Raw genomic sequence first — 23,867 nt, forward strand, 5'->3', positions numbered from 1 at the left:
ATTAATTAATTAATAAAAATAAAATGATCAAATTAATAGAAAAAGTTGGAGTATGGCCACTTTTGCTATAGACTGTACACATCTCATCTTACCCACAAACCAACTCCTAGAACCCAGTTTTAGGCCCTGAAAAGAAACTTTTTCTTTGTTTACCGTCATTAGGCAAGAAATCATGAATATAAATCACCATCTCCATTATTATAATCATCACAGCTTTCCTTGATTTTGATTTGTGACCTTTTTTGCTCTATCATAGATACTAATGATAATTCTCAAAGCCAGCAGGCTGCCATCCTTATTCATTCTATAATAGAAAATCATAAATATGGGATTAGAGTTGCCTATCTCATTATAAAATTCATCAGCCTTTTAGGCTGGTATAAATCTTCCTAATCTCCGTAATGATAAAACGCACCAAGTCTGTAAGAGTCAGTTCTTCCACAAGTTGTCTATTTTACTCCATTTTATTCTTCTTCATTTCAAGACTTTGTTTCCCAAAACTTCAATTTGCCCTTTTGAGTGTATAATTAAAGAGCTTGGAATGCAGACCAATCAAAACAAAATTAGATTTTAATTCTGAGGCACCTAAAAATCAAAATTAAACACTCTTCGTTTATGACTCTTGTCTGCTTATGTAAATGTTGCCCTTATCTCAAGGCCACATGTCTCTTTTATTTGCCATGCAAATCTCTAGACACATGGCTTTCACTGTGGTACTGCATTTAGCTTCGGTTGACCCAGGAGAGTTTACTGCCATCGCTAAAGGGTGACTTGGTGTACCCTTCCCTCTGAGGCCGGCTTCACCCACTCTCCCATTTGCTCAGAGACACATACCTCCTTCTCTGGTTTTATGAGCTCCTCTAACTAGTTGGAAGACGAATAAAGCATTATGATCATCTGCCAAAAAAGCTATAAAATTTTGCTCACATGAAAGTAAAAATGCCAAGAAATGAGACTTGGAATAGCCTTCGGTGAAACATTAGTAGGGACTAAATTAGGACAGAGGAGAAGTCAGAAAAGAGGGCTGTAGCTGGAGGTGAGGTCGTAAATAGCTAAAGTTGATATCCTGGAGGTGATCTGAGTAAAACGAGGGCTTTTTTTAAAAAATAACCTCTTTGTGCTTTTTATACCCTGAATTTAAAATTGCATTGGGCACAAAAATGTGCATTTAAATGTTATTAATAAATGTTAAACACAAAATCTGGTATTATAAAATATGAAAAAAGATAAATCCTTTTTCCCTTCTAAAACAGTTCAACCGAGTTACTGAGAGAGAAGAGCCTCTCATAGTTAGATACATCTGTTCCTGTCTGCCTTTTTATGATTAAATTTAAAATGTTTTAGCCAAACACACCTCTTCATAGACGCTAAAAGGTAAATATGTTCTGTTATATAATAGCAGGTTGTAAATGTTTTGTTTTACCTTTAAAAAAGAATGTTTTTTGATTTGTCTGAATGTAAAGCTTATATTTGAAGTTGTATATATCGTCTCTATGTATATGTTCTTCTCTTTATAGAACGATTTGTATTTGGTGATAACCTGTTATGCTGCTCTCACTCTTCTTCTCTCTGCCATCAATATGGTTCAGCTTTCAGAGATGTTCATGTGACCTCATGTTGCTTTTAACTGTGATTTACTCTCCTCTTCTCTAATCAGCTACCTTCTCTCATTCCACATAAATAATTCTCCATTATTTTCCTTTCCTCCATCCCTTATAAAAACTTTATACATGACTCCACATCTCTCAAACCCCCCCACATCCCCCTACATTTTCCTTGTCCCCCCTTTCCAAAATACACCTCCTACCGATTACCCCAAACTCCACCTATGATCATACCATTTGTCTGGTTCTCCACCTCTTCTAATTCTCCTCTGTCTCCCTCCCTCCCCTCCCCTCCCTCCGTTCGTCCTCGTCTCCGTGTCGCTCTGCCCTTCCCTCTGCAGGACTTCTGGCAGGTATGGGGTGTGTGCCGGGCAGCATGTGTCGCACCTGAATGATTAAGTGCACTTTGTAGTCACCACTTTTCCACTCTGTACTTTCCTTCCTCGTATCCCGATCTTTCTCTCCTTTTAATTATCCACACCTTTGATGCAATGAAGAGTGTAGCTGCTCACTTTCTTATTAGTTCAGGGGAACAGCTGAATATTTTTTATTTAAATCTCTGCATTAGCGAGCATTAGACTGCCTCATAGCATCGCCTCACTTTAGTTATGGTCAGTTTGAACAGGGCAGCAGCCAAAGGGTGCGGGGAGTCATTATGCGAAATATGCCGTTTGTTTTTGATAAACAAAATCATCATAAATAGACGAGCTTTGACCTAGTGCTTTATCTGCTGAATGATTAAACCTGTAAACAGGTTAAGGGTAATAAAAAGCTAAGTCGGGCACAGCAAAGGGCAGGTTATAACCTGTTCACTGTTGAAGTATAGGGTGTGCCATCCAGGGGAGTGGCTGTACACCCCACTGTGTGTGCACTAGTGTAGGTGTTGTATTGTTCCTGTACGTTGAGCTGGCGACCTTCCAGTTACTCTTTGTTTAGCTTGTTCCAGGCAGCTTTGTGCCATACCCACTATGTTGAATTATTGAATGTAAGGACTATGCTTTGCCTTTGCAAGGATTATTAAACGCTGCAGCTTGGCTACATAATGCACACGTTAGTGGTCACTCCCTAAAAGTGAGTTTCATTTAGGTTTATTGTTAAATTTTATGAGTAGAGTCAAACCTTGCAAACTGAGATGCTAAGAGCAGCCAACCATAACTAATTCATAAAGTCAATGCCAGATCATAGCGGCTGCTGTTCCCCTGCACTCCCTCTGTCTTGCTTTGGAAGAACACTCCCTTTCTCCCCATCCTTTCATTTCCTCGAAAAAGTATCGGCTCTAGTTTCGACATGCTTTTGATGCTCCAGCTGTTCCTTCCAGCATGCATTGCTCTCTTTGCCTGTGCCTCAGAGGAAAGTAGCCGTCGGTGGCGCCTCCTTCCTGCGCATGGCGGCATCGCGGCGCGGGTTTGGATCTAGGAGATTGCTTTGTTAGCTAATGTCAGGCTGTTTTTGATGTGCTTGTAAGCCTTCACAAATCCATCCTCTGGATTGCTGAGAATGTGAGTCTGCATGAGGTTTTTTTTTTTTTTTGAAAGCGCATGGTTCAGAGGTCCTGCAGCTTCAGGACCTGGTCTGTTTCTTCCTAATCTTCATGACATGGGTTGGTCTCTTCCTTTTTGAAGCTGAACTGTTTACAGTGTGACCTGCTAAGATGGAAGACACACAGCTTGGAGTTTGAAGGGAAACAAGGCTATTTTTATGTCAACTCATGTCATACTGACTATTGCTTGTTTCACAGGAAGCTTCCTGGACGACCTCTTTGATAATAACATCTGTTTTTTTTATTTTTATTTTTTTAAGACTTGCATTCACAGGGCTGGGGAAAGTCTCTGTCCCCTTCCAGTTTTTTTTGCTTTTTTCTTTGCCAGTTACATATTTTTGATCATCAAACAAAATCTAGCATCAAAGCCTGTAAATTAGCCAAAGAAATGGTTTTCAAAATGTAATTTTTAAGAGAAAAAGCTACCAAGCCAACCTGGCTCTCTGTGACTTCATGAATCAGCTGTGAGTCAGAATCAGAAAAAGCCAAGTTTTGTTTTACACTTACTAAAAATTCTCTTTGATGATGAGGTGCTACAGCTACATAAATAGACCACTAACTTTCATAGGATTGTAGATATATAATTTGGAATAAACGTGTTTAAATTGTAAGAAATGTAGAAAGGCTTTGGGCCTCAATCAAATCATGAATGTAGAGAAAAAATGTCACATTGACCCGTTTAGGTTAGAGTAAGACCTAGAGTAGCATCTAACCATTAAGTTTAGCAGAATTAACAACAAACAGAATGTGAAGCATGGTGGTGGTAGTGTGTTGATCTGGGGCTGGACCAAGGTTTGGCAGAGCTGCTGTAAGTCCAACTCTGAAGGGCCAAAAAAGGAAATGAAAGTAGTTTTTGGGGTCTAGTCAAAGCCTACACATCATGCATGAAAACTGAACAGCGTTGCTCCAAAAATGTGTTATTTTTTTAATCTCACTGGCAGTGTTTTCTGCCAGTGAGATTGTTTAGCTTGTTTAGACTGGATCCTCTTTTCCACATACAGTCAAGAAGGTTTGGATGTTTTTTATCCTTTAAAAAATAAAATTATTATTTGAAGGCTCTATTTTGTATTTACTCAGGTTTAAACTTGTCCGATATAAACTTTTCTGAAGATCTGAAATGTGACACTAATCCTTAAATAAAATAAACATGTATGGGCGCAGATTTTAATAGCAGTTTGTGCATTTTATGGCTTTAGCTTTCTTTAACTTCTCTATATGATTTACTTTGTGAAAGCTAACTCATGAATGTTGTAAATACTTTCCTGTCTCTTTAGTTCTGTACAGTTGAGCTGTTTGAATTTGTTAGAGGTTTTTTTTTTTTTATCAAGCTCATTTTGTTTATCGTATGATGAGACTTCTCACTTAGTTAAACAAGTAAAATTAGCTTAGAAATGTTCTGCATAAGGAGCCGTTTTTCAAAACTAGCTCCTTGAGTGATCATGAGTTATTAACGGAGCACCTGCTATGCAGTTACTCCTGGGATTAGAGGTGAATTAGAGGTGGAGAGTGAATGCATTAGTTTATCCCACACCCACACCAATCTGTTCACCCACACACAGCGGCCTCTTTTCATCCCTATGCCAGTATGCATCAGCAAATGTGGACTTTTGACCTTTCAGATGGCCATGGATAATTTATGGTTTTCATTTAGTGTTTTACAGCCCAGGAGTCTCTAGCTTCCCTCTTATATCCAGCTCAGATAACTGTTACCTTTAGCCTCAAGCAAGTCATTCTGAACGTTATACTGAAACCTGTATTGTTCTGGCTAAAGTGACAGGAACCCTTAAGCTATCGCATCACATAAGGGACACACAGGTGCTGGTTCTGATTTGTAGCTTCGTTTTTTTTTTTTTTTTTGACACCATTTTACTCTGTGAGTCACGCTGCACATGCTGATCCCGTTTCACTTGTTACTGTTTATACTCCAGTTTCACAGGTTATTTTAACCTGCATCTTCAACCACTGAGAGTTCAGATACAGACAAATCTAATAATAAAACCTCACTCAGAATCATAGTCTGCTTTATCAGCAGAGATCAGTTTTAGTGTTTCAGTTCTCCTGAACCATTTATTTACTCAGACTTCAATTAATCTTATTAGGATTTTATATGATAGATGAACACAAAGTGTCATTTAATTGTGAAGAGGAAAGAAAGTGATACCTGGTTTTAAGTTCTCTGGTATCACAAAATATATATTTTTGGATATGATAATGAATTTGCCTTTGTGAAGGTCTCAGTGTTTCATTAAAGTGAAATTAGTGAGCAAGTAGAAAGACCAAGCAAAATAGTAGACGGGTTTCAACCTGGTATTAGTGTATTATATATTCAATAAAGTATTAGTTTAAAACGATTTAGAAATATCTATCACTTTAAACATGACATAAAGCACTGTTCAGCCCATCATCTAAAAACAGAAAGCATGTCTACACTTCAAACCTATCTAAGGAGAATGGGTTCAGTAGAACCAGAAGTTTTTCTTTTTTCTTTCTTTGATGAGGAGAAAGTTAAAAGGTTTTGCATTTAAAAAATCTGGCCTCACTGGAAAAGTAGTAGAAAAAAAGCCCTAAGCTAACGGAGTATGATGCTCTGCTCAGATGAGACACAGACCCAACGTTTTGGTATGCATGTAAAATATGTGAGGTGGAAATCTAACACTGCAATTAATTATGAAACAACATCCTCGGTGCGAAAAACAGTGACGGCATCCATCTTCTAATTATCCGATTAGGAGATTAGAAGATGGATGGAGGGAAATCTACCAGAGAATGTAAAAGATTTGAGACTGGGGTGGTGGTTCGCCTTTCAATAGGACCATGATCCTAAAAACAGAGCCAGAACTCCGCTGAAAAGATTTAGATCAAAACAAAGAGAGGCGGTAAAAAAGCCCAGTCAAAGTCCCCATCTAAATCTGTTGCAAAACATCAAATTGATATAAACAAATGTTCTGCATCTGAGTCTGACTTAGCTTCAGACGTACCCTAAAACCACTTGAAACTGTAACTGGTGGTTCTGTCGGAATTTAACAAAACAAACAAAAAGAACTTGTAATTTTCCTTCCACTGCACAATGATGCACTGCTGGTATTGGTCTACCATATTCAGATAAAATAGGAAGAACTTTATGGTTTTAGTCAGATAAAATATGACTGGTATGAATAATATTCTTCTCATGACTTTCAGAGGAGACTGTGCAGACAGAAGTGGCACCGCATCTTAAGATTGCTTATTAGTGTTTGAAATTTTGGACACAGACTACAAAGCTCATCCTATTCTCTCTTTATTCAGTTCCCTGCCTGCCAGCTGCTGCAGTGTTGGCCACAGATCTTATCTGTGACGGAGCACTGCGGTCTTTTCACGCATAGCAGGCCAAGTTTAAGCCGCTGTCGGCCCAAAGCCAGGTGGCCTGATGTGCAGTAAAGGTGCGGTCTTGTGGCCTGATATTTTTTTATGGATGTGTTGGATGGGAGGATTGTAAGCCTTCACAAGCCTCATTTGTTTCTTCCTATTCTTCTTGCATTTTTTGTTGGATGGGGTCTAATGTGCTTATGTTTGGACTGGTTCAGGGGAAAGGTAAGACTAAGCCAAGTCCCTCACACGTCTGTGTGTCTATACGACAGCAGTACGGTTCACTGTCCTGCCGCCAGCAGGGCTGAGAGTTCAGTCAGCAGCTCTGTCAGCACTATGTTTCTGCCTTATCTCACAGGCCTGTGGGCCAGCTCAGTTTGTCATCCATATACAGCTGATGGGCTTGGCTATAACTTGGCTGACATGTGAAGAGATGTATGAGGCACATGGCAGTCCCTGTGGTAAGGATGTTTTCCGACACCTGGCTCGCTAAGAGAAACAATCAGATCTGACAGTGATCAACTGACACCCACAGATGTTAATTAACTCCACGTTCAGCTGTAATTACTTTCTTTGTTTAACGTTTAGTATTATGGGCTGTAAAAACAAATCCAGACTAAATCAGAGGTTGGATCTTTTATTTTTTATTCAAGTTAAATATTCTGCTATTTAAGGAACAGAATTAAGTATCATTTAAAAGATTAAAATAACTTCAAACACTTTTTATTATGTTTGCTTTGTTTGTTTTTTTCCTTTTTTTTTGTTTTTTTATTCCTACAGCGTGAATTTTTAAGTTGTGCACTGGCCTGTAGCTTATGATATCTAGGTTAAAAAAGAAGATGAGAAAGAAGATAAGCAAATTGACAAAATATGACAACAATCGCTAATTTTAACAAAATATCCACCCAAGAAGAAAGTATTGACTTCCTCAGTTAATACAACGATTGGCACCAGTTCTTTTCTGATTTGTGCATCTTTTTTACCCGCATTTGGCTCACCAGAGTACTTATTATTTAACCAGCCACTGTTAGTTACAGCAGTGATTCCCAACCAGGGGTACGCATACCCCTATTGGTCTGCGAATGCATTCCAAGAGGTACATGTAAAAAATTTTATTTCTTGTATAGTAAAATAAAATAAGGCTGGGATCTGTTTGCTTTGTGAGGACCCAATTGAAAAATTAACAAGCTTTTATCAACCAAAAAGTAAGTTTTTCTTATATATTGAGTTCACCAAATAAGACAGGGCAACAGTCTGGATGTAGAGAACAGCCTGGTATCAGCAGTTTTTTTTACCCTGAGCTATCGGAGCTCATCAAAGTAGCTCAGGTGTCTTGATGAAAACAAAATAAAACTAATTAAGTCAGTCTGAATATAATTTTTGTTCTGTATTTTGTTCCCAATTCATTAAGTTTAAATGTGTTTATAATGGAGTTACTCAAAGGAGCTCCAGTTTTAAAAACACAGGTTTATAGTATTTTATTATGTATTTATTTCGATTCCTTACTAACTTACAGTCAAAATATGTATGTTGTTTTTTTTTTTAGAATTAAGAATTAATTAAGAAGTAATACTTTAGAAAGAAATTATGAAGTTAAAAGATTTAGTAAAAAAAAAGTTTTTTTTTTTATAATCAGTTATTGTAAGTTCCACTTTTGGACAATCATCAATACTTTTGGCTGATAGGGGTACTCATGGTAAGAAAAAATGCCCTAAGGGGAACACAAGTCAAAAAGATTGGGATACACGGGTATAATACAACAAGATTAATCCATGTTTTCTTCTTTGGGATGATAGCTGATGTACCTGTGAAAACATTAAGAGCACACTCTGTCACAACACTTATATGCGCATAATTTGTTTTCCCAAATGGAGCAACATCTTATCTTAACTGTCACTTCTGATGAGCTACATATTTATTGTTTAAAAGGAAACGTCTTATGCAGCCAATCAGCAGCTGCTTTCAAACACTAGGTCATTTAAGAACATTTACTGTGGGCACTTATTGTTTACTTATTTACTTAAGCGATCGGTTGATATGAGCAGATGTTTTTTACTGACTGAGGCTCATCAAAAGCATCATCTAATAAGACAATGCAACGAAAAAACCTAATGCTCTCAAACAGCTGAAATGATTAATGTATGGCTTGTGATTCATCTCCAACCTTAAACATGACAGCATTTAAATGAATCCAAATGTCCAGTTATTTTATAGTTTGTGGAAAAAAACTACTTTAAATGGTGGTTTGGTGTTATCTGGCTGTATACTTTATTCTCACCCTCTCTTCATAGATCAATCTTAGGGGAAAGTAACCTTTCTCTGTGATCTTAAACGGTGGCTAAATGCTCCTATAAATATAATTTATTAAAAGTTTTTTTTTTTTTGTCAAGATGACTCCATATGTTGTTATTTAGTTTTCAGGGAAAAATTGTCCCATATTTTTTCTTTTTCTAGGGACATTTCCACTTTAAGTTTAAATATTAAGATGGCATTCTGCCATTGGCAACTATGGTTTGAATTTTAAGTCTGTGTTGCTTTTCAAACTTAACTTAGCTAAATATGCTGATCAGCCAGAGGGCTTTTAGATTCATTTGCTGCAGATGGATCAGATTGATAAATAGAAATAACTGATGCATGGAAGCCAAGCAGTCTTGCCATCACTAAAGCAACAAGTCCCATATGATAGCAGCAATATCTGCATAACATGTCAGACGGCAAGTAAGTGATTTGCATTCAGATTAGGTTCTTTCAGCAAGGGGAGCTGAATTCTCACAATTACTGTTGCTGCTTTTTCTGAGATGAAAGTGTGCATAGCCTCTTTACCTTACTGCTCCATAATTGTGCTCCCGTATAGGCTGACAACAAGTAATATGATCGCTTCATATACTGTATGTTCACAACCCTCCTTTTAAGAGGGAGAAAACTAACTTAAGATTAGGGTCTTTAAAATAGAGCGTTACTCAGGAAGGTCTTTGTGGGTTTATTAGTTTGTTTTCTCTTGAGCTGGTTAAAGATTTCCAACTATAGCAAATAAGTATGCCCTTCTCTCCCCCCCTTTGTCTATTTATTAGTGTTTGTATTTCTGTCAGGGTGATTCAGGCCTTTTCTGTGGGGCTGTTTTTGTCCTTGACTCAGGCCAGGGGAAAAACTAAGCCATTATGTTTAATGTCCTCTGAGCCTCAGCTCTGATGATGATGAGGATAATAACAAGGCCCGGTGTGTCTCTGGTCTGTATGGAGGATACCTGCCGACTGGAGTAATGCTTGTTTATTTGCCCGTTTAGTTAACACACAGATCTAGAGCGATTGTTTTTCCTATAACAAGCCAAACTCTCTGCTTTTTCTTTTTTAATTTCTCTCCACTACTACTATACTTGTGCTCACCCAACAACTTTTAACCTTTTGTTCTTCTAATATATTTCTTTTATTTTCTATAGCTGGCATCAGAGCTCCAGTGATAACATTTCATTGTCTCCCTTCACTTCCTTCTCCACACCAGCTAATGCAGATAGCATTAATAATACATGCTCCAGTGAAAACTGCTATTTTATGTCTTGGCATTGCTGACTGGACTTGAATCACGGATTTATGTTTAACTGTTATTCACTTGTCTTTGACAGCCATCAATACTGTGGAAAAATTGCCATGCAATGAACTAGCCGCTCAATTTTAAGCATTGAATATGTTTTTTCTGAAGGACTGGATGTGGGTATTGGGATTTGCTTTATGCAACATTCACTCAGTCTTCAAATAATAATACTGAACAGATTTGCATCACTTTGGTTTATTTCAGATGAAAGTCAAACACAAATATGCAGTGCTGAGCTAATATTGTCGCATTACAGCCACAAACACTGATGTATTTAATGAGCTGAATAGTTCAAATAGTGCATGATTTGGAACAGGAAGGAATAGGATACATGACTTTTCACAATGTTTGCAAATAAAACTGCAATAAAATAGTTTTGCATATATATTCTGCCCCACTGTTTTCATAGTTTGTTGAAGAACCTTTTATTTATTTATTTTTTCTTTTGCTGATAGAATACATTTGTGTTACATATTCTATTCTCTGTAAAAAAAAAAAAAAAAAAAAAAGCTTAATCTCAGTAGGATTAAATGATGAAGGACAATGTTCTCTAACAAAACTCTGAGGGCTTCATAGAAGAGCTGCATTTCCACTGAGCTAAATTACGCATAGGTACGTCCTATTTACTAATATGGGGACCTCTGTAGGCAGTTTGTCAGTCTGTGTAGTCTGTTTAATTTTTACTTATTTATATGTTCAGTACATTTCTACAGTGCAACTGCAATAATCAAGTCAACTACTGCGTCGTCTTTCCTGAGCTCTCTACTGTGCAGATATTTTTATATCTAAAGGAAATATCTTCCAGGACATTACAACTTTTTTAAGCTCTTTTGTACTATATACTTTTTATATTATCGTATTTTTTTAATTATTTTCTAATGGCATCTTGCTTTAACTCTTTCTACTCTATATAGCTACTGGAACCAGAATTTTCCTGAAGGAGTTATCCCAGTGGATAAATAAAGTTGAGTCTAAGTCTAAGTTGTTTGCAGTGGATCTTATTTAAGGACATATTCCTTTTAAAGTGGCTGAAAACAAATACATAGAACACTTTTTTTTTAATAAAATTTTTTAAAAATTTCTTTAAAGTTTTTGTGGCACTAGTGGTTTTGTTATGGTACAGTAGTCTGACTGGAAAGTGGGTGCAAGAGAGAGAGGGGGACTTGCGGCAAAGGACCACAGGCCGGATTCAAATCCGGGTCGGCCACGTTGAGGACAAAGGCCTCAGTACATGGCCTCCTTTGCACTAATTAATCTAATTTTCCCTCTGGTTCACTATCATGCACTTCTTTGTGTTTTTTTTTTTATAAAATCCAAATAAGCATGTCAAAGTTTGTGGCTGTAATGATATTAAATCTGGAAAAGACCTGATGGAATAAAATCATGATTCATAAAAAGGGTTGTGTTTTTTGGGATTTCCCGTCATATTTCAGTTCCACCATGATGAGACATATCTCTATGCCTAACTTTGAGTGGCCTAGAAACCGTTTTGTTATGTTGATCGAGATGATGTCTGATGTGTCTCTCAATGCAAATGTGTGTTTTTGTCATTCAAGGCCCTGCTGAACACAGCAGAGGCCACAATGTTCTCTAATCGTTTTTTTCTCCTCCCTCCTCCTCCTCCTCTGAAATGGACCCGTTTGCAGATGGAGGTAACTCCACAAGGGCTCAGTGGGGCCCCAAATCTTTCCCCCTACCACACCCTGCCGTCGCTCCTCCACTAGGCATGCTCTGTTCTTCTGTGAGGTGGAGCGTCCTACTGCTGTCTCTCTTTCTCTGTGTGTAGTTTGCATGCGACTTCAGGACTGTCATGCAATGCTGTTAATACACGTGCTGACTGAGAACTATCAGGTCAGCTGGGCATCTCTGTGTGTTCTAAAATTAACCTGTTTTCTGTGTGGGTTGGGCTTCAGACATGCTTAATTGAAAATGTGTTTGTGTCTCATGATGTTTTCCCCTCTTTTTATGTCCTTTTAACACCGTGAGTAAAGCCTCTGATGAATAACGACTTTATAACCCGACCTGACCACAGACTGATTGTTTTACAATGTCGCCCTCACCCATCTGTATGGCTTCATGTGTATGCAGCAGTTGCATGACTCCTGTAAAAACTAGTCCATTATTAACCTTGGTGTGCATTGTGACTATTTTCTAAATGTGCGTGAGAGAAAAACAATGTTTGTGTCCATTAGCTGTATTTCAATTCTCTAAAAAGTGGTGTTTCTGCAGAATCAAAAGGTTTGTGCTGCTTTTAATTTTTTCTTTCCATTTTTTTTGTTCTGACCTGGATGAGCAGAAAATCGCCCAAGAGAGAGAGAAGTTTGCAGATGAGGACAGCATATTTTACACATTGGGAGAATGTGGTCTTATCTCCTTCTCTGACTACATATTCCTCACAACCGTGCTGTCCAGTAAGTATATGAGATTTAACTTATATTTATTTATATTTTAGTATTTTGGTCTATACATTGCCTGTGGGTAGACAAGTTTACAGTGGCTTGCAAATGTTAATGGTTTCTTTTTTTCTCTCACATTTTACTGTTTTATAACTGTAAAAGGCTTGTGTGAAGGATTATAAAGTAATCCTTTCTGAGCTATATCTCAAACTTAAATCATCTAAATGATTACATTTTAGTCAGTTATCCAAGTTGCAATAAAAACAACAGCAAGCAAATTACCTTAAGGGTGGCAAATTCTGTCAACTGTTTCTTTAGAATATGGTCTTAATTGGAATAGTTTCAAGACGGAAACAATAGTTAAAGGCTTGAAACATTTTATGCAGTTTTTTTACAGGCTGTGCAGGGATGAGAGAACACATGCAAAACAAGGTGATCACATCTAACCACACTGGAACTTCAGAGTCTGAAGTTCCATGCAGGGGAACAGAACAGAACCACAATTCCCCTTTAACTTTTTTTGGAATGATCATCAAGTAATTTTGACTTTTTTATATTCTGATAACTGCATAAAATCAAGAAATCCAATGAACTTCAGAATATATTCAATAGTTAATTACATCTACCTGTGTGTTATTTAATTTCTGATAGTGTTTAGTTTTCTGCAAAGCGGTGTCCTTTTTTTTTTTTTTAGCCTTTTAAAGAACTGTGGAAGATTCTGGTCCATCGGTTTTAACTGAGGATGAAAACCAACATGGATTAGATTTTTAAGGGGGTTATGGCTTTTCGTTTCATTTGACACAATTTGAATAACCCCTAAAACCTATTTGTATTGGTCAGGAACATGCCCGATTAAAATCATTTGGAAAAGTTAAAAAAGTTTGTAAACTTTTCTAATTGCATCTCTCTTTGTTTCTTTTTAGACAAAAAAAACAAAATTTTTTCAGTAAAATTATGTTTAGTTACAGTGAGTTTGGTCAGCGTTCTGTTTGTGGTGCTTCCTCTATTTAAGTGCCTAAGCTCTCAGCCCACCATCTTTAAAATTAGACAGCTAATCAAGCGTGCAAAAAAAAGGGGAAGTTGCACGGTGATGTTGCTGCTTTGAATATTTTAGCTAATGGCAGCTCTCTCTCTCTTCTTTTAAATGAATATCACCGTCTTAGCTAGATTATTTATAATAATCTGTTTGTGTGATTAATTTCTCCGGCTGAGTCATTTTTAAAGCAATGTGTTGATATCTCAGGACTGCTTCTGCTCGGTTTATAGACTTGGAAATGGAGGACCATGATTGATACCATTTGCCTGCTTGCATAAAACTTGTTCCATCTTAGTAGATCATATTAAATAAATCCAATATGTCCTTTAAATGGGTGTTTAAAGCAGCAGAAGCGTCCTTAAGGTCAATTTAGGCATATTTGACAGATTAGGCTCACCTATTTCTTATTTTATTATTTCTGTTTAGCAGCAGTTTTTTATAATCTAAATAATATTAGAAATTGCTTTAAGAATAGCACTGAACGTTTTGTTAAACAATATTTTTTAAAAAGCTTTATAAAAAAATTATTTGATTGAAACCTTCAGGTCATTTGAAAGCAGTTTTTTTTTTTCCCATCTTCGTGTAACTGGTAACAACAGTTTAGTTATTTTACTGTCTCTAGTTTATTTAAGCTTGCCTTTGTGTTGTCGATTGACACGATTAAAACGATCTTGCGTTTAGTTGAATCAGTTTTATGCTCATCTCAGAACACTTTCCATTTAAGCAGTTTTCTGAAACATGCAGCGCATGATCCAAAGTTCCCCAACAGATTATTCCTCTGAAATGCTCAAAAATTCCAGTATGAAGGATTTAAAAGATGGCCTGGAGTAAAATCCAACTGAGCGGCTGTGATCGCAGGAGTAATTTGGAGGCAAGATTTAGGCAAAATTCCTGCAGTGATTTAAAAATAAATACATGGCAGTCATCTAAAGCACTCGATTCCAGTTGTTGCTGCTAATGGTAACACAACCGCTCATCAGGATTCCCTTTACACATACAGCCAGCTTAGTTTCCATATATTTATCTTTTTCTATAGATTTATATATCATTTTTAAAGATATTCAATAAATAACATAATGGTTTAAAAGCTACATTTTGTCCTCTGCGTACTTTTCTGAAATTATCTTTAATATTTAAGTTTGACAAAAAAAGTAGAAGCTGAATTCCGTAAGGGCTAGTTGTATTAATTTTTTCTCAGTGCTATATGTTGTATCAGCATCATTGCTGGCAGATGGGGAGGTTAATTGAGCAGTATTTTGTTTTGTGCTCAGAGGGATGTTTATTGTCCTTTTATACCCAGAGCTCATTCCCAGTAGTGTGATCAGAGAGGCTGCTTTCTAGTAAATATGTCATTATCTCTAGCTGCTGCTTTTCTTTTCATATTGTCCTGCACTGATTTAAGAAGGTTTCCCTCTTTGTGTCTTCATGTTGTGCCTTGTCCAGCTCCCCAGAGGAACTTTGAGATCGCTTTCAAGATGTTTGACCTAAATGGCGATGGAGAAGTGGACCTGGAGGAGTTTGAACAGGTCAGACTGTCAACAGCAACACATTTAGCATGATTCAGAACTAAGAAAACAGGTGTTGAAAGGTTCAGGTGACATGGACCTACAAATGAAATGTACCTTTAGGATTAATAAGTACTTATCCACCTGGATCCGTTTTTGCGGAATACAATGATTGTTTTATTTATAGAAGTGGGATTAAATACTTTATAATAACTGTCTTGATTAAAGATGAACCAATCAGAAATGTGTTGCCAGTTTCCAAACATCTATTGTCAGGAGCAATGATAACATTTAGGTCGCGGTCGATCAAACCATAAAACAAGCGATTCCTGTCATTAGCTAATTTGTCTGCTTCTACAGTCTTGGTTTATGTGGCTTCTTCTTGAACAGGTCCAGAGCATCATTCGATCCCAGACCAGCATGGGCATGCGACACCGCGACCGCTCCACTACAGGAAACACACTGAAGACAGCCGGCTGCAGCTCTGCTCTCACCACTTACTTCTTTGGGGCAGACCTGAAGGGAAAACTCACAATCGGCAGCTTTCTGGAGTTTCAGAGGAAACTGCAGCACGACGTGCTCAAACTAGAGGTAATAAAGCAGGAACGTAAAGTCATGACGAAAGCAGTGACACTAGCTGACACTGACATCAACGTGGATCAGTGATATCTGAGTTGTGCACATCAAGAGATATCAAGAGATGTGTAGACACTTAAAGTTTTCACACCTTGTACATTTTCTACTGTTGCTCTAAAGAGTTTGCACATTCAGCCTTTAGTTCTAGTTAGATTTTTCTAACATTTAATCATTTGCATCCCTTAAGCTAAAGTCAAAGCAGAAAGAGATGTTACAAAAACACAATGTTTGTTTGTTTGCTGATGAACAGAGTAGATGGAAACTGATCAGGCAGGAAAAGTCTGCCTGACTGATATCTGGGAAAACCTTATGGGAGTTTGAAAAGATGATCTGAAAAACAATTAAAAAAAATAAAATGGGTATATTTGAATCAAAAGTTTATTATTTAGGGATTACCACACTATCCTCTGAAATTTAACAGAGAAGTGTGTGAAATTCAGATTTAAACACTGTAGGTTGACTTAACCCTTCAGTTATCTGCTGGACCAATGAAGGTTAAGGTGGACTGAGTCCAGACATTGATCGGTTTCAGAGGTCTGCAGCCTTTACAAAACCTCAGTCCTGCTAGATAAAAATCTAGAGCTACAAATGTTACAGAACCTTAAGAAAATGTCCTACAATTGATGCTCCAAAACGGTTTACTTTTTTTTTTTTTTTTTTATCAATTATTTCTGTTTTTAGGTTTTGAAAAAAGGAAAAAAATTAAACATACAGAAACAGGATATTACATATAATTGTGGAATATTTACATCATTTTCAACCCTATGACAAAAAATTGACTTAAATCATATTACTGTTACTTTTATTTTTGTTATTTAGTGGAAATTTAATGAAATTGCTCCCAAAAAAAAAAACTGCATTCTTTAGATATCCACACTTATTATTGATTTTTTTATATTACTTTTCAGCAGCCATTTTGGAGATATATGGCAGATATGCAGGCCTCTGATTTAGACTTTAGAAAATAATGATTTCATTAAAAGAAAATAGAAGTTTACAAGAATCCAGAACCAAATCTGACTGATTTGAAGGAGTACTGTCAGACAAAGAGGCCAAATTTGACCATGGTTTAGATTAGGCCTCCTGCCAATGACAACTTGGAAAGTTCAACAGGATTTTTAAACGTGAAGGGCGTGCACGTTTAAGCATCCAGATATTTGATGTGTTGTTGTTTTTTATGGCTGCCACCATGAACAGTGTTTGCCTAGCAACACTGTAGTTCTTGCAATAACAAACTATTACTGCAGGCGCTGGCAGCAGTTCTCACATCAGAATCATTAACAAACAGCAAACACAAAACTGACATGTTTCTAATGAATTCAGTCATTTGTTTCCACAGCCTTGGTAAAGAGAGTTTTCTGTTGATTGGCAGTTTCCCAAAACATGAAGGTATTAATTAGAGACAAACAAGAACAAAGCTTAGCTCTAATAGAAAGGGTTATCTACCATTTCCTGATTATATCACCATACCCAAAAGCTAAAACTGTACAAACACTCTAAGCTGTTTTTCCTGTACAGACTTTACAGGTTCTTAGTTGATTAAACAAACAGCCACAGCTTAGTGACTTGCATGACTCCAGACGTACAGCAAACTGTCACAAGTCATCAGATCCAGAAAAGAACATGTCAGTATTTAGGCTGTCAAACAGTACAAGATTTCAGTGCAGCTAAGCTCATCCAAGACTTTTCTGCAGTCCTGCAGTGAATCATTGTGGGGGAAAAATCCAATTCAGCAGCAGCAGCTCCAAACAACATTCAGCATGAAGCGTGACACAAGTATTTAACGTTGCCCATCCTCCTCCTACTGATTGGCCTGCCCCTCTGGAGAACACTCAGTCTTAGACTTAGACTTAGATTTATTTTGTCATTTTGTATACACAAGTGTAAACAAAAAGAAATTTTGTTTAGAACAGCTCTCTAGACAATTTCATTTTTTAAAGTGCGGCCTTGATAAACACTCTCCATCCTTCTCTCTCCACAGTTTGAGAGGAACGACCCCGTGGACGGCAGGATCACAGAGAGACAGTTTGGAGGGATGCTGCTGGCGTACAGCGGCGTCCAGTCACGTAAACTCAAGCAGATGCAGAAGGGCTTGAAGAAGATGTTTAAGGATGCACAGGTAGTTCTGCTTTTTTTTTTTTTTGTTTATACACACTCAGAGACGATCACTTCTTTATCCTTAGAGAACCTTTCATTCTTCCATCATCAGTATGCATCTCATAGTCTTTTACTTCTTTGAACTATTTGGCTTCCAGGGAGGAAAGTGGTTCAAATGTAGACACACACCTATGAATGCATATTTACTTAAATGGCCCTTAGCAAGATGCCTCTAACACACAAACTATAGTCAATGAAAGCAGCCCTGACATAATTCTTCCTGTATATCTGGAAAAGTTAGTTTAATTTATTGGTTTCTTTGTATTTCTCTTGCCTAGAGGTGTAGTCCATTTGTTTTCTGTTGTACCAAGTAGCCCAATGTTCCCCAAATTATCTATTCTTTCTGACCGGAGGTGATTTAGGGAGCATTGTCCTTTATAGAGACTTGGTTTTCCTCCAATCACCTGAAAGAACCCCAATGCCATTTAATGGAGAAGAAGTTGGTTGAAAAATGTCACAAACAACATTTTACAAAGGCTGAAGCCAGAAAATCAATGTCACCACCCACACTGATTTGGTTAGAGTGGGTTTTGGCTAAAAATAAAAGAATAGTAAGCTTTAAAAATCTTCCAGCTTGGCTTAAATGCATCATTTCTCCTTTAGACAAACCGAATAGCTTGTAAAAAAAAAAATATATATGTTTGAATGAGCTTAAAAATGCTTTCAAACCTGCAAACAGTGTAGACACTATGAGGCATGGCAGTAGGAGGATCATGCTGTGGGGCTGTTTTTCTGTCAGTGCAGGGTTCCGAGTAGAAAGAACAACAAAAGAACACTATTTTGAGTTTTTTTTTTTACTGTTTTTTTACTGAAATCAGCAGCTGCATGGCTGCATCTGGAAGCAGTTGGTTGTTTCAATTAGACAAAGAGCCGAAAAACATCACATCTGGCCAGAGAGTGGAAAGAACAGAAAACTTTAAACAGGCCCAGTAGATTACTATGACCTTACCAAGCGCAACACCAGCTGCTCAATCTGCTTGCATACAGAGGCTTTTTGATTTTAACTTTGTGCTTTGTTGACTTTTTTTTTTTTTTTTACACTTGTTAGTATACTCCAAAAGCATTTCCAGTGTTTGCTATGGACCACATGACCCGAAGTACAATGTTATCCATGTGAGTTATAAGTAAACAAGGAAGTTTCACCCCAGCAGGAGTGGAGAGAAAGCAAAGTTCAAGTGTGAAAAAGTGCTAAAAATATTGAATCCCAAGAGTGATGAGATGTGAACCTTTGAGATTACTGAAAGCGGGACCTCAAGCTGCCCAAACCTGCCAAGGTGGTGAAACCTGACTGATTACTGCCAGCAGATGACAATGATGTAAAACAATGTTTATATCTGCAGACGCACCCAGCACAGAAGTTCTTATCTGGCTCATAAAAGACGAAATAAAGACTATCAGAAAAAAACACTCGACACATATTGTTTGATTTAACATAAACTTAATGTTTTTTGTTTGCTTCTTTTTAAGTTGTGGGCTATGCTGGATTCCATTGGTTAGTAACTAGAAAACCAACCAGTTTAATAAGTGATTAAACATCCAGAAAGTGGCTACAAAAAGAATGAAATCAGGCTGCAAATTTTCTAAGGGAAACCTAACCAACAGGTGGTAAATGTTTACATTTGAGCCTCTAAGTATCATTGGGGTTTGGTGTGGATTAAAGACGATTGATGATAAATTTAATTCCTTGTTTTTTTTTATTCATGGAAATTATATGTTGTCTAATAATAATTGCCTTTAACAAAAAGTAGTTCAGAATCATTATTGGCCAAAAACAACTCTGGTTGAATGTCTCAGCTGTATATCTACGTCTGGTGCTGGTATTAACTTTCCTAGATGTGATGATGTTTAACATGCCTGACAGAAAGGTAGAGATTCACCTCGGAAATAGTATTTTTAAATAACACGACAAGAAGTAAAGCATCAGTGGTTTTTCTGCCAGTTGTCATCCATCTGGTCAACACTCTGTTTATCTCTGATCAAAGGAAGAGCGTATTTTCTCAGGAGAAGAGTTTCTTTACAAGCTGCTTCACCATAGACTCCAAATATTTCAGACTTTCATTTTCTTCTTCAATATTTCTCTTTCAGTCATTTTCCTCTAACTTGATTGGAATTGATGGTGCAGAAATGAGTTTTTACTGTTTCTTGGCAGAAACGTTCTTTCACTTCTCCCAGACATATTGCTTTAAGCCACAGAATGAAGAATAGATGAAAATGGAAACAAATATGTGCCTTCTGTTTTCTATTTGCTTTCTAGTTATCTGCTCTTTAGTGTAATGCGCTCATCTGTCTTCTTAGTGAAATTCTGTTCATACAAATGACATCCCAAAAGTGTTATAGGAACTACTGGAAAGTTAAGACTGCTAACAATTTACAAATATAGAAAACTGCACGTTGGAGTGAGGCTTAGCTATAATGACACAGCTCTGATGGAGAAATGTAGAAATAATCTAAGAAAAATGGTCACGAAGAGCCATGTTTGGACTAATCCCAAAAAATATCTAGTTATGGGTAAACTCCTAAATTCTGTGGGAGGATGAATAGTGTTTTGTTGAAGCTAAAAATGAACATATAAAAAACAAAAAAAAAACAAAAAAAAACAACACATGGTGTTGGTTTTAAACAAAAAAAAAACACCACACACCAAGAGGATACTGTAAAAGATGGTGGTGGATGCATCATGGTCTGGTATGGAACAGTTTTATGATGTGGTTCAGTCATGACGTAATAAATTGTGAGCAGCTTCAAACAGCAACTGATTCAGAACTGCAAACTTCACCTATCTGCTGGGAAGATGAAGATGAAGCAGAGGATTTCTTATTAGTGAGTTTAAACCTGTGTCCAATTTAAGATGAAGAAAAACATCACCAAATGGAAGTCAAGACAAAAACTGGAGTGTAATTTGGATTTTTGTCCAACCACCATACATTCCTCCTTCATTGTCTTTGAGCTTCATTTCTGGCTTCATCCTCAGTGTAATGATCCCCTCAGTCAGTTTAGGGACTTTGCATAAGGCACGATGAGGCATGTCTGATGGAGAAATTCAGCAATTATCCTAGAAAACGGCTGATAAAACAGGTAATCTCCTGTGTTCTGCGTACTACTGCCTCAGGAGCGGGGTAACAGTGCAGAAACAGATCTGCTTAAAATTTCCCTAAGTCTGGTGGTCGAGACAAAAACTAAACACTGAAGCTCACATCATCAGAAAACTAGCACCATTCCTATAGCATGTCAGAGGAGGTATTATGCTGTGGTGTTCATCTTCCTCTGGGGGAACCGGGAATGTCTGAACTGAAGCATCAAGGCTTCTGATAAAAATCTGGTTCTATTAAAGAATAAATGGGTTTAAAGCCCAGCATCACCTCCTTATCCTTGCTCTTTCAGATTTCAAACAACCCATATTGTAAATGAAAAAAAAACAAAAAAAAACAGTAATACTGCCAGAGACCAGCTGCTTGCTTTTCTTTCCAAATGAACTCCTGAGCAGCACTGCAGCTGTCTGATCTGTGTTTATCTATGCATGTGTGTTTAGCACCGTCTGTCCGCCCGTCCTTCCTCCACTCTCCGATCATTCATGTGTGTCGACGGCTTCTGCCCACTTCCTCTTGTCATTTGTGTCACAGTGTTGAGCTGCTCTCATGCGGCCCTGCGCAGTTGAAGCTTTTATTGTGATATTTTTTGGTAGATCTGCTGTTTTATGTGGAGGGGCAGGTCAGGTTGTTACCCAAACTTAACAGTTTTTCTCCATTTCTACACAGGGAATCACTTTTGAGGAGGTGGAGAATTTCTTTACCTTCCTAAAGAACGTGAACGACGTGGACACAGCACTCAGTTTCTACCACATGGCTGGAGCCTCAATTGATAAAGGTATTCCCACTCCCCTATTTTCATGTTTGTCCTTCCCAGAGATATTCCAGTTCTTCCCACATCTCTTAACTTGGCTTTGCTCCCACCCCTAACTCAGCGTTATTTCGTTATATTGTCCATCCATCTGTTTCTCTGCCACTTCTCCCTTTAGTAGTACAACTGTGAGCACATTTCAATTCAAGACCTGCTTATGCACCAATGACAGATGACTCCCTGCTTGCAGTGCAAACTCCTGATTACCACTGAGACATGGCGGCATCATCATGATTCAGGCAGAGGGATTGTGCGCTATGAATCGGAATGACCAGTTTTACCTGTGTGTTTGATGCAGAGTTAGCTGCCAATTGGGTTAGACTTAGACAAACTTTATTGTCATTTTGTTTACACAAAGTGTGGTCAGTTTGAATCAGAGTCTGATGGCGGTGGGGAAGAAGCCGTTTTAGAATCAGCTGGACCTGCATCGAATGCTGCAAAGCCTCTTCCCAGAGGGCAGCAGGGAGAACTTTCCATGGTGGGGGTGTGAGGGGTCATTGATAATATTATGGGCTCAGGACACGCACTGCTGGGATGAAATGTATTCTATGGAGGGAAGAGGAGCCCCGATGATCCTCTCGTCTGTTTCACTACTCTCCTCACATTCTTCCAGTCTGAGACGCTGCAGCCTCCACACCACACAGTGAGACAGCTGGTCAGGACGCTCTCTATTGTGCTTCTATAAAAGATCAGAGAATGGGTGGGGGCAGGTGGGCTCTCCTCATCCTTTGCAGGAAGTACAAGCGCTTTTGTGCCCTTTTACCAGTGAGGTGATGTTTACAGTCCAAGTCAGGTTCTCTGTGGTGTGCACCCCCAAGAATTTGGTGCTGCTGATCACCTCTACAGTTTAGCTGTTAATGAACAGTTCAGAATCATGCTGTTATCTCTGCACCAGCCCACTAGCTGCTCCACCCGCTCTCTGTAATCCTGGTCGTTGTCATCACTGATGAGTATGATGGACTTCATACTTACCTTCAGCCCTGCAAGGATGTGTAAAAATACTTCAATAAATGAATCTCTTTTTGCAGTTTAGCACAGAAATAATAGTTTCTAACAATCCATTTAGAGAATATAGAAATAAAGCATTTTTATTTATGTACTAATCTTTTAATTTTTGATCCATCACTTCCTGTTTCTCTAGGCTTAAATATGACCCAATACAAATTCCAAATATTTAACCAAACATGCAAAAAACGTGATGTTCAGTTACAGCGGATGTTTGCTTAACTTCTGAAGTGAGGATTGGTCTACATGATCAAACCCTGAAGTTCTAATGATATTTAGCAGAGAAGATCAGCATTTCTTTCAGAAACAGATGAAGAAAATAAATGGTCAAAAACAAGCTTTAAATTCACTCTTGCTGCATAAATAAAAGTCCAGAGAAAAGATGGAAGAGCAGAATACGCCTTAAAGCTGTGGTCAGCCTTTCAGATCAAAGATATTTGCATAAATCATACATAAATGAGACACCACTACATCTATTTCTTGTTCATTTTCTGACTCTGGTTCGCTGGCTTCTCAGTTTACCCAAAACGTTTATTTAAAATGTTCAGTATTATAAAAAAAAACAACACAATTTTATAATGTAAAAAAACAAAAACACTTCACATCTACCAGAAATGTAAAAGCTGGTCACCCATGGTGCAAAGGTGGAGCCCATTTGAGCTCTGACTTATGGAGCTTTCTTTGATAATTGTTTTCCCCCTCTCTGTTCACCCATTTCCTGTCAAGATCACCTTCAAAATAAAGGCTGTTAGTTTAAATGGATATTGATTCTAATCTGACACATTTTACTGTGAATTTCAGTCCCAGGAGACCTTTTAAAACCTGAGCTGAGCTGAACAAAAAAACTGAAGTACCTTGATAAGGTTAGATAAATGATTGGATTGCCAATATTTATAGCTGCAGTGGTTTTCAGAATAAGTTATGGTTAAATGTAAGTTAAAGGTTGTATCTTTAGACATCATGCTGCTCCAATAAAAGCTGAATTCTTTGGAAAGATTTTGCTGTAGCTTTTTCAGTGTTAATCAGAGTGATTTGAGTGAAATCACTGATTTGATCATTTGAATTTCTGTTCATCAGTTTGATATAAGCAGTTGAATATCTGCAGCTTTCTGATTTGGAAGCTGTTTGATTATTCAGTGTCTCTTGGTTTATAGTTAG

The 23,867-nt window shown here is 37.6% G+C and overlaps 1 protein-coding gene across 7 annotated transcripts in view; it reads left to right on the forward strand.

Annotated features, from left to right (window-relative positions):
- Positions 1-23,867, forward strand: part of micu1 (mitochondrial calcium uptake 1) — a 49,377-nt gene that overhangs the window by 21,369 nt on the left and 4,141 nt on the right. For 4 of the 7 annotated variants that reach the window (XM_015402890.1, XM_015402892.1, XM_015402889.1 and 1 more), the window contains exons 6-12: positions 1,946-1,957; positions 11,724-11,729; positions 12,374-12,488; positions 14,953-15,035; positions 15,405-15,605; positions 17,632-17,769; positions 21,563-21,671. In XM_015402890.1, coding sequence (XP_015258376.1) covers positions 1,946-1,957; positions 11,724-11,729; positions 12,374-12,488; positions 14,953-15,035; positions 15,405-15,605; positions 17,632-17,769; positions 21,563-21,671 — 664 coding nt within the window. The remainder of the gene's footprint in view (positions 1-1,945; positions 1,958-11,723; positions 11,730-12,373; positions 12,489-14,952; positions 15,036-15,404; positions 15,606-17,631; positions 17,770-21,562; positions 21,672-23,867) is intronic. The other 3 variants (XM_015402893.1, XM_015402894.1, XM_015402895.1) reach the window with 3 other exon arrangements.

This window comes from Cyprinodon variegatus, unplaced genomic scaffold, assembly GCF_000732505.1.
Source record: "Cyprinodon variegatus isolate N-32 unplaced genomic scaffold, C_variegatus-1.0 Scaffold1406, whole genome shotgun sequence".
Taxonomy (NCBI): Eukaryota; Metazoa; Chordata; class Actinopteri; order Cyprinodontiformes; family Cyprinodontidae; genus Cyprinodon; species Cyprinodon variegatus.